The sequence below is a fragment of the Blastomyces dermatitidis genome (genome assembly GCF_000003525.1).
Source record: "Blastomyces dermatitidis ER-3 genomic scaffold supercont1.8, whole genome shotgun sequence".
Lineage (NCBI taxonomy): Eukaryota > Fungi > Ascomycota > Eurotiomycetes > Onygenales > Ajellomycetaceae > Blastomyces > Blastomyces dermatitidis.
The window spans coordinates 3,037,685-3,056,133 of NW_025544781.1; the positions used below are offsets into that span (position 1 = coordinate 3,037,685).

The 18,449-nt window shown below is 45.9% G+C and overlaps 7 protein-coding genes across 7 annotated transcripts; 2 read left to right on the forward strand and 5 right to left on the reverse strand.

Moving 5' to 3' along the window:
• Nucleotides 1-1,278: 1,278 nt before the first annotated feature.
• Nucleotides 1,279-1,630, reverse strand: BDCG_17538 (uncharacterized protein; the record flags this gene model as incomplete). Its single annotated transcript, XM_045426649.1, has 2 exons — nucleotides 1,279-1,375; nucleotides 1,431-1,630. 2 exons carry the CDS (start codon nucleotides 1,628-1,630, stop codon nucleotides 1,279-1,281), a joined length of 297 nt encoding a protein of 98 aa, XP_045282144.1.
• Nucleotides 1,631-2,021: 391 nt separating this feature from the next.
• Nucleotides 2,022-4,524, reverse strand: BDCG_07439 (fungal specific transcription factor domain-containing protein; the record flags this gene model as incomplete). Its single annotated transcript, XM_045423227.1, has 4 exons — nucleotides 2,022-3,107; nucleotides 3,230-4,157; nucleotides 4,227-4,294; nucleotides 4,417-4,524. 4 exons carry the CDS (start codon nucleotides 4,522-4,524, stop codon nucleotides 2,022-2,024), a joined length of 2,190 nt encoding a protein of 729 aa, XP_045278667.1.
• A 300-nt stretch (nucleotides 4,525-4,824) lies between these two features.
• Nucleotides 4,825-7,435, reverse strand: BDCG_07440 (farnesyl-diphosphate farnesyltransferase). Its single transcript, XM_045423228.1, has 4 exons — nucleotides 7,139-7,435; nucleotides 5,860-6,919; nucleotides 5,589-5,771; nucleotides 4,825-5,524 (listed from the first exon to the last, which is right to left on the reverse strand). Exons 1-4 carry the CDS (start codon nucleotides 7,204-7,206, stop codon nucleotides 5,414-5,416), a joined length of 1,422 nt encoding a protein of 473 aa, XP_045278668.1. The 5' UTR covers nucleotides 7,207-7,435; the 3' UTR covers nucleotides 4,825-5,413.
• A 182-nt stretch (nucleotides 7,436-7,617) lies between these two features.
• BDCG_07441 (DnaJ domain-containing protein) lies at nucleotides 7,618-10,042 on the forward strand. Its single transcript, XM_045423229.1, has 5 exons — nucleotides 7,618-8,065; nucleotides 8,137-8,180; nucleotides 8,288-8,381; nucleotides 8,450-9,528; nucleotides 9,627-10,042. The coding sequence occupies exons 1-5, from the start codon at nucleotides 7,960-7,962 to the stop codon at nucleotides 9,792-9,794; spliced, it is 1,491 nt and encodes a 496-aa protein (XP_045278669.1). The 5' UTR covers nucleotides 7,618-7,959; the 3' UTR covers nucleotides 9,795-10,042.
• Nucleotides 10,043-10,447: 405 nt separating this feature from the next.
• BDCG_07442 (uncharacterized protein) lies at nucleotides 10,448-12,334 on the reverse strand (the record flags this gene model as incomplete). Its single annotated transcript, XM_045423230.1, has 1 exon — nucleotides 10,448-12,334. One exon carries the CDS (start codon nucleotides 12,332-12,334, stop codon nucleotides 10,448-10,450), a length of 1,887 nt encoding a protein of 628 aa, XP_045278670.1.
• Nucleotides 12,335-12,787: 453 nt separating this feature from the next.
• BDCG_07443 (DNA polymerase kappa subunit) lies at nucleotides 12,788-14,682 on the reverse strand (the record flags this gene model as incomplete). The annotated part of the gene is made up of 2 exons (XM_045423231.1): nucleotides 12,788-14,467; nucleotides 14,545-14,682. The coding sequence occupies 2 exons, from the start codon at nucleotides 14,680-14,682 to the stop codon at nucleotides 12,788-12,790; spliced, it is 1,818 nt and encodes a 605-aa protein (XP_045278671.1).
• A 213-nt stretch (nucleotides 14,683-14,895) lies between these two features.
• On the forward strand, nucleotides 14,896-18,183 carry BDCG_07444 (DNA damage response protein RcaA). The gene is made up of 6 exons (XM_045423232.1): nucleotides 14,896-15,028; nucleotides 15,113-15,175; nucleotides 15,265-15,344; nucleotides 15,432-15,583; nucleotides 15,643-16,624; nucleotides 16,679-18,183. The coding sequence occupies exons 1-6, from the start codon at nucleotides 14,992-14,994 to the stop codon at nucleotides 17,414-17,416; spliced, it is 2,052 nt and encodes a 683-aa protein (XP_045278672.1). The 5' UTR covers nucleotides 14,896-14,991; the 3' UTR covers nucleotides 17,417-18,183.
• Nucleotides 18,184-18,449: the final 266 nt, after the last annotated feature.

Consider the following 18,449-nt stretch of genomic DNA (forward strand, 5'->3'; position numbering starts at 1 on the left):
TATGACTGTATACATCTATAATTCAAGAATAATAATAATAATAATAATAATAATCTCACTGTTAATTTTTCAATTTTTTAATAGTAGATTCTGCATCTCACTCATGAATCACTTGATAACTCACATAGTTTCTCTTTTAACTTTAATCTGTATATTAATCTGATCAAGACTGTTTACAGCTGTATTCAGATTTTGAATATTTATATCAATATTCTCTGATATTGAGTGTTTTTTTCATATGATTGATATTTCTACAATCTGATAAATTTATTGTAAAAAATAATGAACTTTCTTCAGTTTCTGAATCTGTTACAGTAAATTCTCTCATTTTAAATATTATTATATAATATTTAATGAAAATCTAATCAGTGATAAGTCTGTTATTAAACAATTCTTCAGTAAGCTTTTAAAATTCAGAGTTATATTTTTAAAAGATTTCAAGATTAGAATGTTTAAAAAAATACTTATTTATAATTTTTTTAATATTAATATAAGTTTTATATCTGTGATTATATATTCAGCTGAATATCTGATTTTTATATCATATTTAAAATATTTAAATACATTTTTTTTTCTTTTACTGATTATTACATACTTCTTTGATTATTATCTGAATTATTAACTGCTTAACAGTTTGTATAATAAGATTTCAACTCACAGATTTAAAGTTGCTATTATCTGTATTCAATTCTTTCTTTTTCATCTTCAAGAGTTCAGTAAACAGAGCTTTTTTCATTGTGAAACTTCATAATATTCTGAAACATCTGATTTAAGAAGTAAGTGTTTACTTTCAAAAGACAGTAGATGTTTGATAAGAGACTGTTTCAGAGCATGTTTGAGAGAGTGTTTAAAAGAGTGTTCGAGAGAATAATAATTAAGAATCTGATTATTAACTCAGTGAGATTGAAATTGTAGAGATTTGAATATTATCATTCTTCACATTCAGATATTGTATTGAGATATCATACTGTGACATTCTTGTTCACTGCTTTCATGAATTCTAGCTAATAATGATGGTTAAATATAGACAAATCAATCATAGATATGAGAGAATATGATTTCAATGTGTCCGCGTTGATGAATGTGAAATTAAAAAAAGCCAGTGTGAAGTGATCTCAATTATGGAATAGCATGGTGGTGCAATGCCGGCTTGCTACTAATAATTGATAAATACACTATTTTTAATGAGATCCACTATTGCGTTCAAAAAGTACGGACGCACCGAACAGGCCCTTAATGGTTTTTTTTCGTCCGAAACCGGGACGAAGAAAACATCGGTTAGGGTGAATGAATCGTTGCAAGCGGGCCAAAATACCGGGTAGAATCCATCTGTGTTGGCAAAAGGATTCGTAGCTCCTTTGTCCAGTTCAAGTACCTACAAACAGGATAATTAGACATTATTAGCTATCACTTGTATGTTGGTCACGTACAGTGCACCAGAACTTAGCATCACTTCCACCGCCCCTTCAGAATCAGGACCAAGAATGCGATGCACCGCGTGGAAGGCCCGGATGATTTCCTGACAATACCATGAGTTTAACCGGTTTTCAGGCGCCTTCTGCATGGTGATGACGAAAACATTGCTATGGCTGGTTAGCGAGAGGGTGCGGAACTTGGAGATCTCGGTCATCTTTTCCAATATATTCTGGAGAGTGCAGTCGCGCAATAGAGAGGAATGCTGTGAATTACAGGACACAGTATTTGTTGCTTGCCATGATGAAGCGAATAATATTAACCGAGCTATTGAATTTCTCCTCCCCGCATTCCCTCTTAGTTCTTAAACAAAGACTAGTGCCGGGGCCTGCTGGTTCTGCGGATTATGGGGTAGGCATTTTGCCGAAGTCCCGAAATGCCGAGCACACTTTGCCGGTGAAGGAGCAGAAATGTGCTCGGGGATTAAAATAACCCAACAATCCCCAAACTAGAGAGAATATTTAAGTGCTGTGAGTTTATACTTATTTTTCTCGTACACATTACTTTGAACGCATACTATGGGCAAAGTGTGGGAATCAGACATACTTTCACCAAGCAATATCGCTATTCCAGTCCCAATCTTTCAGCAGCCAGTTGCCGATCCCTGCGTATTGGCCACAAATGATATCATCAGTGATATCCGTAGTTTCCCCACCGGTTGTGCTGTGCATCTGGTGGTGCTCAAGAATGGTGGCTAGGGGTAGGTACCCGTCCAGGGCTGCGAGAGTACTTATTGGCGTTTTCAACTTTGCTAAAATCCCGGCTGTCATCATATCAGAGGCGCTGCGTGAGAATTGGTCATCGTCGAGTCTTCGTGGATCCAATAGGTCTTGAATGTGGGGTGTCAAAATGGCTTCTCCAAGCCGACACAAATCCGTTGGAAAGCCGTTGAAGCACGTTAGTTGCTCAGGGGTGAGACTCCCAATCAGCTGTGTCTCCTCGTATCGTTGGTTTTTGCTTGCCTCCTCCTTCATGCCCCGTAGCGCATTTAAACCGCCGATTGCAGAAGGCCACCTTGTTGAGAGTTCTTTTTGAGAATTGTATATTATGCGGAGATCCTGTTCAGCCTTGGCCCACAGGCGGGGGTAGCGGAAACAAGAAAGAAGGCCAACTCCTGAGGCCAAAAGATAGAAGGTAAATACAGGGCCTAGGAAGCAAATTTCGTCTCGAGCTAAGAAATCCTCAAAAATTCCTGCGACGAAGGATGACGCGAGCACTGCTGCTGGGGAGGGTGTGCTCGCAGGCGGAGTTGATCGAAAGAGAATGGCGAGGATTATAAAATACAGAACGTGTAGCTGGCGTGCTTCGAAGCTGTACGGTGCTGGTACTAACTTTGGGGAGGTGCCATTGTTTGAGCTTGCATACCGGAAGAGATGTAGATGGTCAGGGAGTTCTCGAGTCCAACGATAAAGCGCACCTTCGATATACTGACGTTTTTGGCGTGATAGATATGTGCGGCAACAGCACTGAGTTAGATCGCCTAGTAGCGAGGCCAATTCTACGTATGAAATAAACATTGGGCCGTCTGCAGTTGATCCATAGAAGTCTTCGTTAGAAAGCGATTTGACGTCGCAGTCGTCAGGATTAATAGCGCGAGGCCTTCCGTGACTTGCCGAGATTAAACAATCTCTCGCCTGCAAGGGAACGAGTTAGCTGTGGCGTACTATCATTTAAATTGACGAGGGAACATTTGTGTCTACATAAATGCCCCGATTTAGGATGTTTGGGGACAAAGAGAAAAAGGATATCCGCTCACGTATAAAGTCCACCACAATCGTCGACGAAGGGCTGCATTCCGTCCAGGAGGAGGTTCCTTATGCAATCCAATCTGATACGCCAGACCGACACCAATGCGATTCCAGAAGCCGCTGGTGTTAAGAGATATATGTTCCGGCCCTTCAGGGTTATACCAGTGCATTACCAGTACGGCGGTAATGACGGTGATCGTATTTTTTTCATAGCCAGACCAGAACAAAGCCTTGGCCCGACGGTAGAACTCGTTTGGCGAAGCATACGCTGCCACCGCTGGAGCAGATGACACTCTGCTACCCGCGAGGAACACCGCTTGCAGGAGTAGCAATGACGGTTGGTTCCCATAACGTTCAGTTAGCCAGCTTCGCTCAACAATGGGCATCCACGGCGCACAGCGCTTCATGAACGTGTCTATTAGGCCCTCTCTAACAGCCCGCGGTGGTAAGTCAAACGCGTGCTGTAGCTGCAAAACACGAATATCCTCCTCTGTCAAACTCTCCGTCGCGACTGCGGGGTAAGACTTTGCCTGGTCTTCGTTGATGGGGACCTCACCGCCTAGATATTCTGATCGGCCTAGAAAACTTGAAGCGCTGGGGCTCTCATCGTATGAATGTACATGTGGTAAAGGAACGCTGGACGTTGTGTTCGTGTAAAGAGTTGCTTTGTCTGGTTCACGGAGGATGGTTGTTGGTGCAGAAAAACCGGGATTGGGAGGAATTTGGCTTAGGGAAGGCTCTGCAGCTTCTGACGGGGGAGCTCCAGTGATAATGCTAACACGCCTAGAGGCATTCCAGCCCGTCACTTTCGAATCCCAAGCGGGCTGCTTTGGCGACGAGGGTTGAGACATGTCATGGCTCCCATTCGCAATAGGGCTACCCTCTTTGACCTTTGTGGTGGTAACCTCACGCCGCTTTCGCTTCCGTTCCCGAGGACTAGACAGCAATCAGCAAATAAGACCCTACAAACCATATGTGTTGTAAAGGTAGGTTTGAGGCACGCACGAGCATTCCCAGCGATTGCGGGAGCAGTTCAGGCATTCTTTACTGTGTTCGGGATAGACGCAACGAATCTGCTCACGCGGTTTGCAGGTGATGTTAGAGCCCGAAGGGATATCCAAAACTAGGCTTCTCCCCCGGAGGATTTATAGAACGCCTTTGAATTGCATAGTGAATGGAGGATGTGAAGAGATACCTTTTTCATGTTACAGGCCAAACATGCGGACGCTGCACGAAGCCGGGATGGACTGTGGCCCGCTTTGCCTAGAACCGCCGGTGGCATCTGTGACTGCGCACTCATCATCCTGCAGGGTGGTAGTATTTCATAGCGATCGATATAGATCACATAGAGGTGTATGCGTACGTGCCGAAACTAAGTGTTAATAAACGACTGGAATGGGCTGGGTAGCGAGGAGGGAGATAGTTGATTTGTAGTCCGGTGTTGGTTTTAAATACATAAATAGACGTCGTCGGGTCACAATCTCCATTTCCCGAGATAGAACTAAATATGCGGGGGATGGGAAAAGAGGCTAGCCAGGAGATTGGAGACTACTGCAACCTAACCTATGTCACAGTTGACATTGATGTTTACTTTTAAATTTTATTGGGAACAGCGAAGGAATTCATTCAATGTTGAACTTAAATTAGGATTAATAAAAACTGATTATCACCATAGTAATTGACAAGATGATATATTATTCCATATGTTTCGTCAATGTCGCCCGGTTTTCAATGGGTAAGTGCCATTCAACAAGCTGGTGTAATCCAGAAAGCAGTGAGACAAGAACCTAGTACGCCTGGCAGATCGATCGCAACTTAATGCAGACAGAATATTTTTGATATAAGCACATCTTCGGCGCAACCGCAGACAAAGAATGAAGGACTGGGTTGTAATTTGACATCCGTGCTAAATAAACACCAGATTCCCAACTTGGATGTCTGGGTTATATATACATATGCCCCAGAATTGTTGCACGATGGTAATGAAGAGACGGATATATAGAATGGTAGAATGGTTAGTTAATTAAAATGGCGTTGAGAGGGATTATACAAACGGAAAGTATTAGGGTGATAGTTATATATCTGTATATCCGGAATAGAAATTACACCGCGGTGTATCTGGCCGAAATTGGAAAAAAAAAAAGAAAAGAAAAGAAAAGAAAAAAGAAAGGAATGGTCGTATTCGTCATATCCTACAGCTCCTGGTGTCCCGAGATGGGTGGCGGAGAAGGGCGAAAACTTCCTTTCTTAACCTGCTGGAACGCGAGGTCGAAGCGGGCTCCCATCAGCCATGCGGCAAAGATCTGCGAGAGGCGTCAGTGTATAGACTAGAAAGGCTTTGGTGGTGGAGCAAATGTGTGAATATACCATAATTCCCGTAAGGACAGCCAGAATACCGAACAAGGCAAACATTATGTAGATTGTGTCTTGTCGGGCTTCGGCCTCTAGGCGAGCTTGTTCTGCCTCTTCGGGGCTCGGTTCCTGATTGGCCTTCCGTTGGGCGTACTCAGCGGTTTGGGAGGGGAAAATAGATTCGATGAATGCTTCAACCTAGAAGGTGACGAAAAAAGGACCATTGGTTAGGCATAAACCAAATCGGCCAATTCGGGGGACAAAACAACATAGGAGTCTGACTAACCTTCCCACACGCAACACTGATTTTTAGGAAATTAGGGTCCTTGGGAGTATTCTTCTTGTGAATTTTCCGAACGTATTGTCGGAAAACATCACAAATAGCACGAACATTTTGAGTGGACTGGAACATGAGGTGGCAGGCGGAACCTTTCGTGATCTTGACATTCCGCTCAAAGATGGCATCATTGCGGAAGCATAGTTGAAGAGTCGCGATGGCCATCGACTGGGGGATGGCGCAGAAATTAAAGACACTCTGTTCCTTCAGGCCAGCGAGATAGAAAAGACATTCATCAGCGTGCTCAAGAGCATTCAGAATCATTTCCGAGTTACAGTTTAGGGCTGCCTCTTTGTTTTCGGGTTTGAAGAGGTCTTCGAACTCGTCGACATGTTTGGACCAAATCTCCCTTGGCCAAAAGCACCTGTTGTCCACATAATCCTCTTTCACATCACGGATGATGTTGGTCTTCTGAAGAAACAAACCCATTGAAATAAAGAGTTCAGTGCGTTCCAAGAGGGCCGGGTTAGCAAATCCAGCCTCCACGAACAGCCTTGTGAGGCCCTCACCAACGATTCCGGCAACGTAATAACAGTACAGATCGTATTCTTTCACAGTCTTGACCTTTGCTGTGTCCAACTCGGCTCTCCTGCAATAATCCGCCATCCCACTTCCCATTTTCTTGGTGATGTCTTTTATAATGGTTCGGTAAGCAGGTTTTATCTTCTTGAATTCAGTAACGACGTTGTGGAACTGAACCAGCAGCTCACGGTCTTTCTCCTCGGGCCGATTGCCATTGAATGACCAGCCATCTTTCTCCAAGATATTGTGGAAGTCGCGGAGAAGCGGTTCCTTTGTTTGTAAAGGGATTGAGGTGTCATCCTCGATGGTATCCAGACCGCGGAGGACCAAATAAAACAGGCAGACAGGGAGAAGCAGTTCAGGATGCAGCTCCATAATAACGGCGCTGAAGCTTCTGCTGGTAAATTTTAGGAAATGGAAACATTGCTTCTCCGTTTCGGACGAATTTTTCTCATCTCTCTCGTGGACGGGGTTATGCCACACCTTCCTACAGCATCAATTAGCATAGGAGGATGAGGTTAATGTATGCATGGCGTCCTTTCTCAAATTGCACTAAAGGGGGCTGGCTCAATGGAGTGGGATGTCATGGTGTGATCATAATGAAGGCTTCGGTTAGGGCTAAGGACTGGAAGAAGGAGGGGAGTATACAAAGTACCATTTCGGAATAGAATAGACAGAAATGAGAGAAGCACCCAGAGGAGCTTACCATTGGATGATTGACCTCAGCTCTTGAGGGTGTAGAAGGTAATATATTGGAGTTGTGAAGCCAACCATGGCGGCGGCGGGGGGAGAACGAGAACGAAAAACGACGAGGAAAAGAAGAGAATAGAGCGAAAGCAATCCAGGTACGAAATTGAAAGAAGAGAAGCAACAAGAGTAGAGGGGAAAACGCAATATATATCACATAGAAGAAGAAGAAGAAGTGAGAAGGGGGGCTGGGGGAAGAATTCTTAGGGGGATAGTTATTTTCGACTTATTTGCTAAAGTTAAGGGATGAATAGTTAGTTGTTTTATATATCAGCACGGGTTATTCTTTATCCGCAAGCGCCAGCCCGAGCTTCGGCGGTACTGTTATTCCGATATTCCGGTCCAAAAGAAGACAAGGCTGTTAGCTAACACATGGCCCTGCTTAGTAACACAGCTCAGCCACTCAAAAGCAGCTAGTCCAAACAGGCAAGCGGCGGCAGAACTTGGTATGACATCGCCAGAAAAACAGTTATACAAATCTTCGGTAGGCAAAAATCATTATCGCCATTTTTGAGTCGCCCTTCCGCTGTGTTTGTCTGTCTGTCGCTGCTGAGCCCCGTTTGACTCTTTATTATTGGTGCTGTTGTTTGCATATAGTTTATCCATATATCCCCCCCTTCCTTTTGGTGTTTTCTATTCGGATTCTATTCTTCATAACCCCCCAAACACCCCTCTGATAACCCTCTCCCCCCCCCCCCCCAATCAGGGTTTCCCTCAAATAAGCAGCTAAAAAGGAAGAATCGGCTCTGCCCCGTCGTTGCAGGTGCTGGCCGCTTCAGTATGGTGGCAGATACCGCCTACTATGATGTCTTGGGCGTCCCGACAAATGCGACAGAGATACAAATTAAAAAGGCATATAGAAAACTAGCCATCACCACTCATCCGGGTTAGTTCATTTCGCTTTGCTTTTCCCCTCCTCTTATCTTTACTCTCTTCTTACTCAAAGTGATCAAATAGACAAGAATCCCGGAGATGAAACTGCCCATGAACGATTCCAGGCGGTACTTACATATAAATAACCCCTTGCTCTTTGCTTCTCTTACCACGCCCTCCCTCCACAATGATGCGAATAAGGGTGTTGTTATTCTAACCGCCATTTTTTCTCCAGATCGGCGAAGCCTATCAAGTCCTAAGTAATGAGCAGCTACGAAAACAGTATGATAAGTTTGGTAAAGACCAAGCGGTGCCCGATAGCGGGTTCGGTGAGTACTCCTTTTGCACCTGGCTCGCCTCATCTTAAAAGATGGGTTCATCTAACACACAATCGCAGAGGACCCCGCGGAATTTTTCAGTATGATCTTTGGAGGCGGTGCCTTCATTGATCTTATTGGCGAAATTTCCCTCATGAAAGATATTACGCAGACCATGGATATCACTATGCAGAATGAAGAGGAGGATGAACAAGCAGAACAAGCAGAGCTGGCGGAGGCAGCAAAGGAAAAACTCCATGTACATGACAAACCTCGTCCGGAGCATTCATCCCAAAAGACAAGCGGAAGCACTCCCCCCCCCCCTCAATTCACGGATCAGAAGGAATCCACGAGTGTCCCGGAGCTGAAAGTTCTTTCTACCGATGTCCCCCACCAATCAGGTCCGAGCTCCGGCGCCAATACTCCTCGTCGCTACCTAGGCCAACACGCTATCATGGATCGATCGGATGAGGATGTGAGGATGGAAAGTATTTCGGCAGAAGAGAAGGAGCTGCGGAAGAAGGAGAAGAAAAAGGGCGGCCTCACCAAGGAACAGCGGGAACGCCTAGCGGCTTTCGAAATGGAAAGAAGACGTCAGCGGGAAGAACGGATCAACATTCTTTCCCAGAAACTCATTGACCGCATTAGTATCTGGACAGAAACCGACATGGGACAGGATGTAACGCGCGCGTTTGAAGAGAAGATTCGTCTAGAAGTCGAAAACCTCAAAATGGAATCCTTTGGACTGGAAATCCTCCACGCAATTGGCACGACCTACATACAAAAGGGCACAGCATTCCTGAAATCCCAGAAGTTTCTAGGCATCTCTGGTTTCTGGTCGAGGCTGAAGGACAAAGGCACCTTGGCAAAGGAAACATGGCACGCCGTTTCTACAATGGTCGATGCCCAGATGAGTGCGGAGCATATGGCGCAACTGGAGGAACGGGGCGGCGAGGATTGGACTGATGAGAAGATGGCAGAACAGGTCAAAATTGTCACAGGGAAGATGCTTGCAGCTGCGTGGCGTGGAAGTAAATTTGAGATTCAGAGCGTCCTCCGGGATGTGTGCGATAAGATCTTGAACGATAAAGGGGTTCGGTTGGAGAAACGTATCGATCGTGCTCATGCTCTCGTTCTCAGTGGGAGGATATACCAGTCGGCACGTTCCCTCTCTCTCTATATGCTCCCCCTCAGTCATACAAACATCCCTACAAATTTTTATGTGGTGCGTGCACTGACATATCGATATGACCATAGGCTAAACGTACTCCAGAAGAGGAGGGTGATTACATGGCCTTCGAACAGTTGATGGCGGAGGCTACTGCTAAGAAAGCCAAGAATGAGAAAAAAAGGGATGGTAAAAAGCCAAAGACAGAATCTGCTAGCGATACTCAAGGACCTTCGGAACAGGGTACGTCAAACTGATGTTGCCATTGGACGGAGATGAGTTGTACCTGTAATTAATGGGTGCGTCCAAGGGAACTTTCCTCCTCTTTGCTGCGGTGTTTTCGTTGATAGATATACATTTTTCACGATCGTTTGCCCCTTTACCCTTTTTGTTTTCACATACGGCTCCCAACTCAGCGGCTTGGCATTTACTTGTTGAACACTTGAGATGTATTGTATCTATGTAGAGATAAGACGATATTAATCATAAACTGAATTTGAACACATTTGTTTGTTTTTTGTTTTTATGTTGCATTTTAGAAAATCGCGAAGCAATGGTATATTTCGGGTATCACTGGAGTGGAGGAGAGCAAGAGACCGGTATGTAAAGCTCTACCAATATACACTGTTGGGAAGGGGGACATCCAGCGTCCGACACCAAATCCAGACCGCACGCCAAAACTAGGGAAAAGAAAACAAGTATCACATAAAAAAATAGCTTCGACGTAGAATCTCGTAGATAAATATGCGCAGACAGACCGACTTAAGAGCCACCGTTAGGAATGGGTTAATACACGAAGGAGAAGGCAACGCGCTGAGACAATGAGAAGGGCACATAAAAGTGTGAGTCTAAGTGCTTCGGTCTATGACGCAACAAGACAAAGGAAATGGTAGTATGCATGGAATAATGGTTAGTCCGAGTCTGGTAGCCTGATGTCGGACGGAGAAGGGTTCGGGGGCCGATATAGTTCAGCCACCCCTGATGTTGGGCTGAGCAGGCCACGGCGACCTTCCGCTTCTCCCTCTAGTTCATCAGGTGCAAGCACTCTGCCGCCAATATCAATGTCACTGACACGGACATGATAGTCCAGGGCTTTTTTGCCCTCTTGGATCAGGCTTTCTGTCCACCCTAGGCAGCGCTTGATGCTTTGATTCATCTTTTGGCTGTTGATAAGAAGTTGTTGATGTTTCCCAAAGTCCAGGATAAATCGCTTCTCATCTCTAATTCGATGTTTTGCGTCGTTCCCGGTTGGTTCATTCAAGGTCGCAGTCTCGTCATGGGAACGTGTTGACCCATTGTCGCTGGAGGTTGAAGGGTCCTGATCCGAGTCCTCGGTCAGTGATATATCACTAGGCTCATCATCTGTTGAGCCAACAATGGAAAGGGTCCGTCCGGGGGCGGACAGAGTAGACTCAGTCATGGAGAAGCGGCCAGATCGGGTCAGCCGGCGGTAGCGACGTAGTTCAGCGCTCTGTTTCCGCAATTCCCGTTCAAGAATGCGGTTAATTGCTAACAGGGACGAATTGCTGATCTCAAGATCAAGGACCTTACGCTCTCGGCGAGCATTTGATGCTAGTTCATTTATCTTATCTATATCAGCGTTTCGAGGCGGGTCCTCCCTGGCTGGGCTATGATTGCCAGACATGGAAGGATATGTGGGGGCATCTATAGATTCTGAAGAGCTGCCACTGACAACCCTCGCCCGTTTGTCGCGCGAAATTGAACTTGGCGAAGGCAGCTGGCTTGTGGATGGGAGATGCGAACTTCCGTGTACAGTTCCTAGCAGATCGTGTTTCCGGTGTCTCCCATATTCCGATGTGTCCATACTTGAAGATTTTGTGTGGGAAGGGCGCCTCGTGGCGCTGTTAAATACGCAGGTGTACTCAGGTTGGGTAGGTGACTGTTGGTCTCGCCGGGCGTCTAGGCCTGGGAGTAGTGTGGGATTCGGACTTGCGGGCGTCCGGTCATGTCGGAGTATTTGGGAATCTCTGGGTAACGTAGTTGATATATAGGGTTGTTTCGATCGTGACGGGGCCGAAAGGTCCGGTTGTCTGAGTGAGGCTACGCGAGCAGCTTTGTCCGACGGCGTAGCAGCCCTTGGTGGTTCACGATGTGAACTGCCAGTGGTGGTGCCATCAGCATAGAGAAAGGTGGTTGGTGCGGGTTGATTATGTAGAGACCCTGGCCGGTGGTCAAGATCGCTTGTGGACGGTGGAGACCTAGTATCGTCCGCATGAAAGAACATAGACAAGGCACCGGAACTACCACAGGATGAGGTCGGGCGGGATGTCGGGGTAGGTAGCTGCATCTCGTTTGCTACACTCCTGGCTCTCGCTAGTCTTGGGATCGATATAGCAGGATTATCACGTTTCGGGGTGTGGTTGTGTGGGGATGCAGGTTGGTGGACATCGTTGATAGCTGGAAATAAGGCATGTTGAGAGGCTGGAGACGTTTCCGCTGGCGAAGCATTTCCGTCCCGCCTGGATAGTCGTAGCCCCGATCTGGGGGTTACATTGGCGCTCAAAAGGGAGGAGGAGGTTGGAGTCGAAGTTGCGGGCCGGGAGATTCCGTTTCGCTGTTGCTGGGTGGATTCCGTATACACGATATTGCGTGTAGTGCGGGTGGGAGTATAGCCTGCAAGCTTAGGAGTCAAAGGGTTTTTTGTGGCTCGAAACGTAGAACTCATTGTGGGCGTGAAGGGCTTGGCCTGTTGGCCGCTGGGGTGTTTATTCGAGGCCATTTTTGCGGGACCGAGTCGAGGGTTCGAGGGAGGTGCGCGCAATAGTTGGTCGCGCATTATGACATCGTGAGGATCTGGATAGAGAGGAGACCATGGTGGCCGGGGCCAAAACAGTATCAGACGCGTAGATATGTACCAAAGCCCGAGACCAGAACCAATGAGCAACTGGGAGGTGATGTTTGTCGATGTTGTTGATGTTGATGTTGTTGGGCGGTGTCGGATGGTGATGCTGCTGGACGGGAAAACATGCGGCTAAAAACGTCCTAGCGCGGAATCATATCATAACGGCGATAAGGGTCTGCTGACTCAGCCCACGGGAGAACAGAGCGAGCATGTCGAATCTGAACATGAAGGATTTTTTTGGATCGTAGAAAATATATTTATCTTCGTAGCGTCGTAAGAGGCAAGCTATGTAAAAGTAGTATTTACAGAATTCTAGTAGAAGAATCGCAAACAAGGCTATGCGAAGGATGATTGATAGCAAGTGATATTCGAATGTGACGGCCACTTTCACGTAAAGAATGGTCGTTTTCTCACGTTCTCTGCGGCGGTATCAGCAGGATGGTCAGTCTTGCGTTTGCCCGTCAGTGGTGGCCGGGGTTCCTCCAATGTCCCCCAAACAGCTTCTCTAATCGTTTGTTTTGACAGGCAGAAATCTAAGTGTCGATTGAAAGTCGAATTGTCGGGCTGCTGCGGGTCCATGCAAATCGGACACTCCCACATTTCCAAAGTTGGATCCGACTTGAATAGTGGGTTCAAAGTATGACTCCCTGCAATGGATCCATATGGTACATGCGAATGTTCCCAGTCCTCTATCATGGAATCTGGATCCCGGGGTTGATCGTGGATATCTTGACCATCTAGTATTCCCAACCCTTCTTCCTCGGGGCTCTTGATACGGGAACTGGATTGAGGCCGCCCGTTACTAGTTTGGATACCACGAAAAAAGTTAACATCTGTGTTTTTCATGCTGACCAGGTTTGTACATCGTAGACCCATTAACCGGATTTTCAAATTTGGCGTCTCCTTGTAAAGTTTGACCAACATTGGAAGCGCATAACGATAGAGGTCTTCCGATAAATAAACCGCTTTCGGTAACAGCATTTGGCGAGATAATACTTCAAAAGTATGAAGCTTCACTTTCAGGACCAAAGTCCGGCCCTTAAACTGGGTACGAAGCATGTCTTTCTCCAGTTCAAGGGCTGTCAGCTGAAGTTTTTCTTGTAAATCTGCCACATTCCCAGTGTCTCTAAATGTACGTTCGGTGCCGACACTCTTTCTTTCAGATTCTTCGATTGGCTGTATTTTAGTCCTTCCCAGTCCGAGGTAGCATTGCATTAGGAATCTATAACATTTTTCTCCAAACAACGGTAAAATAAGTCCACGGTGTGTGAATATGTCGCGGCAATACTTTATGCCAATGGCGTCTAGTTCCCTTTCGAAAACACGACCTACACCATTGATATTGCGTAGTGGTATGGCGGACATGAACTTCATAATCGCTGAACGCTCGTTAGGTACATAGTGTTGACCATTTGGTTTGTTCCAATTCGAGCAGATTTTGGCTAACCGCGCATTAGGTGCAATACCGCCGGAAATTGACACCTTTGTCTTTTCGACAACTTCACTACGTAGCCTGCGAACAGCCTCCTCTGGCTCAATCTCGTTGGCCGAGCAGTAAGCGGTGATATTCAGATACGCTTCATCGAGGCTGGAGCTCTGGAATTGTGGGTCGTAGCATGCCAGTATGGCTCGGATTTCGTCAGCCTTGGCAGTATATTTTTGATAATTTTGCGGAATTAGGATGAGATCTGGGCACAGCTTTTTGGCGATAAAACCCGCCATGCCACTTCGACAGCCATACTTTCTAGCATGGTAGTTACATGTTGTGAGGACTCCTTTTCCCACAGCCATGGGTAACTCGCGTAGTTCAGGTCGGTCAAGCTCCTCGACAGCCGCAAAAAATGCGTCGCAGTCGATATGAACAACGGTCTGCGATAGGTCGCGCCCCAGCTCGAGCTCAGCCAGATATTGGTCTGTCCGGCGTGTATGAAGTAAAAGGCCGTGCTCTTCTATTTTCTGCTTCTGGGAAATAATCCGTTCGATTTTGGTGGTTAATAGCTGGTTGCGAGACTTCTCATGAGTAAAGAATTTGGAGCCCCTGGAGACGTTGTATATGATTTCGGATACCTGTGGCGCGCGACGAGTGTTCAATATTCCATTCCAATAAAGGAATCTATGCGTAAGCCATCCCCTAGAGAGCCTACCTTTCGTTGGTCAACAGCACTCTGACCCGCCTTGGTCAGGGAGGGCCCAAGGAGACGGTATTTGAGTGTTTCGTCTGTTTCCTCTGTTTCTGTAGCCTGGGCATCATCACCTGCACCGCTATTCTCGGAAGATGCCATTCTCTTTTTTTCGTTTTATGAAACCTATACCAATTATCTACCCATACACATGCCACACACCTCTAATGAAGCGATAGCAATCCTCTGGGTGTCCAAAATTCCTTTGATGCCGTTCAAGCAGCATTCTCGTACTCCTCCGTTGGACAGATTACTTGGGTAGCAACACGCTAAATATGCTGGGCACGTGGTCACGTGCATTCGCGTCTCTCGTAGCTGGAATTAATAATCAACAAAACGACGTAGCAGCTTTTCAACATTTGAAGCGGATTCCTGTCATCACTGTCATCAGGACACTGCGACCTGTTGGAAATGTGGATATTGTCGTCTGATGGTGATTTCCTTCTCGGTAATCCTTTAGCTTCCATCTCACTATGTACATGTAACATGTACAATTCTTTGTCTTGATCTTGCTAACCCTTCTGGTGCGAAGGCAAACGAGTATGGCTGAAGCCTGGGAAGAAGTATCTGTTTGGCCGAGTGAAAAGGAACGGAGGTAAGAATTGATTTCTCCTCGTCGCCTGATAGAGTCGTGCGTTATACTGCCTTGCTGCCTCCGTATTGTACCCTATGCTCACTTCCCAGTGTGCCATGCAATCAACAACACAACCATCTCTCGACAGCATTTGGTTATCGAAGTTGGCCAAGTAAAGCCAGGGGCAGGAGTATGTTTCCTTTACATATTTACACCCGTCTAAATATGCCTATAAGGTACCAAACATTGTGTCTACTGCAACTAACACTCAACGAAGTTGCAAATCCACTCGAAATCGCGGCTCATCGTTACCGACCTAAAGACGAAATGTGGGACAATAGTCGACGGAGAATCGATCCAGGGCTCGAGCAAGGAGCTTAACAAGGACGATCATGTAATCCAGATTGGGAAATATCCGCACGTTCTAAGGTATATATCGCTCGGAACCTATCTTTACAAGGGTGGACGCTCACGGAAGCATTTGACAGGATTAAGTGGCACCCTGTCGTTCTGACCTTCTCGTTTCCGTCCAAGGCGAAGGATCCACTCAAGGAAGTTCTCTGTCGCCTCGAAGGCCTTGATATTAAAACAATCATCCCCTACGTGGTCGATAAGACCACCCACGTTGTTCAAACCAGACGCAATACCGCGAAAGGGCTTCAGGCGTTGATTAATGGAAGATACATCGTTCAAAAATCCTACATTGAGGCCATTGTATACGCCACCACCCCAGGAGACCTCGGGAGTGAAGAGGCTATTTGTCCTCTAGAGGAAGATTTTGATGCTGCCTGGCCAGATCCGACACAATACCTACCGCCGAAGGGCAGGGAACCTACCCAGAGGCCAGACGCGGCATATGAACCAAACCCGAATAGAATCAACGTATTCGAGGGATATACATTTATCTTCTGCGATGCTAATAGATTCGAGGATTTACAGGGACCAATTACAAACGGCCATGGAAAAGCTTTGCTATACGATATGGAGCGGGGGAGAACCACCGCAGATGATGTAGTGAGTTACATGGAACAAGTTGCGGGGAATAAGGGGCTGGGGAATTTCGACGGAAGTGGAGGCGTTGGTCTCGTGCAGTTTCGGAAAGCAGACGAACACTATGATTGGGATGGAGAAACGGAGAACCGCGTCGCTGGGATAACAGGCCAGAAGGTTGTTGAAACAAGCGGATTTTTAGATGCCATACTTGGTAATGACGCATCTTCGCTTCTCCGACCTCACCCAAAGGATAATCCTCTACGTCAATCGGAACGACTCGACGAACAAGCGCCGGTAAATGAGGATGAGCCCGTCCCAATGGATGTTAGCGACACGCAGGCTGCTAGCCACCCACCAAAAAGATCCCGTACACGGACATTTGTCAGCAAGTTCAAAACATTCGATGACGGGTTTGACATGGATTCTATTCCGGTGTATACTTTGGAGCAGGGTGATGGATCAGAACAAGCCTCTCAAGTGCGCGTGTTTCCCAATTTAATTGTTTATTAAGTGGCCATTAACGCTTCCTAGGCAATGATTACGGAGTCGTTACCGGACCAATCTCAGACAGGTCTCTCGGTGTCCGAGGGCGAGGATATGGTCTCAGAACTCCTCCCGGGCGCTGCTGCGATGAAAGTACACCTTGCTGGAAGTCGGAAACGAATAAAATCGACTCCTGCGCTTGAAAGCTCGCAAAAGCCCAAGAAAGCGAAACTGAATGTAATGGAGGCCGCCCGGCAACGTCGTAAGGCTGTTGATGAAGCAGCGATGCAGCGGCGGGAACAAGAAGTTGCGTCCTTCCGTGCGATGACCGAAAGCGTGGATATCGGACGATTGCGGAACCTTGCGATTGTTGAAGAGATGGTGGTGCCAGTCATGTCTCGCGAACAAATAGACCCGGCCGATAGTGTTCGATACGATCAGCGCTGGAATGGCCGAAAGAACTTCAAAAAATTCCGCCGAAAGGGACATGGCTGTTCAATCCCTCGCACGGTTCAGCCTGTGATCGTGCCCCTGGAAGAGGTTAAGAGGAAGGACTTTGGTCTTGGGGGGGCATACTGGAGTACGAGCCAACCCAGGGCCCGACATCATACTACGATTGGAAGGAATGAGGAAACTCCGAGCCCTTCACGGCGCATTATTACCCAAAGCAAGTCATCCACTCGGCCTGCAAGCATTGGTAAGCGGCCCCGAGATACTCGAGATGCAAGGGAGTCTGATAGTGAAGATTGTGTGAGATTCCGCTTCCGACGAAGGAAGGGAAGATGATATATCCTTGAGGCGGGATTTCAAACCAAAATTCGAATGATCGGAATGCACAGCTATTTGAAATCGAAAAGTCGGAAACCATGTCTTGTCGCTGTTCGTAGAGTGCCGTTTTTTTGTTGTAAACCAGGTCTTTCCTGTATCTTAGCTTCCAACTATAGATATAGTAGTAACGTAAGCATGCACTCACAACTCAGTTGATGCCCGCTCTGATCATGTTAATCTTAATACTGGCTTCCATTGTCTTGAGACAGTCACGAAAATTGATTTTTATTAAAGAAGGCTGAAATATGCTTTAACAGTGACTTGAAATCAAACTTTCTCTCTCTTTAAAAAGCATCTGCTTTATTGTGATGAATGTGTTTATGTAGAATAGTTGAACATTGTATTGGCAGAGCTATTTACAAAGAATCTAATAGTGGTTGATCACATGATCTAGAGAGATTGTGTGGGATGGTTAATCCTTATCTCAGTAAACTCAGCCACTCCACTCCGAGCTAACTCAATCCGAACTACTGCTACTTTCTGCCAAGTCCTGCTAACATCTGAGCCAATCAACTGTCACAGAGCTTACACTAAACCTAAATGAGACATCCCCAGCAAACTCTTCACAGAGTGTCTGAGAAAAAACAGTTTCTATTTATTAGTAACACAGAAATAATTTACTTTAATTATAATATTTAAGATAGAATCACTGTATAATATCACTTATAGATCATTTCTCTATTATCTTGAAGAATTAATTTTTCAATTTTCTGTTGATTGATGTAATTTTTATCTGAAAATACATATATTCTGAGTATAAAGTGTCATATTGAAAACTGCTACTATGATTTTGAACATAGAAATGATTTACTAATTTTTCAATCATAATTATATCTAGTTATTCAATATCTTAATCTTACTATTAAAACATCTATTTAGCTATCAGAGACTATAGTCAAAGCACTGAGTATATTTTTCAGTACTTTTAATAACTTCTGATAACTTCTAATCTCTTAGTAATCTTATATAGTATATTAACTTATGACAACTT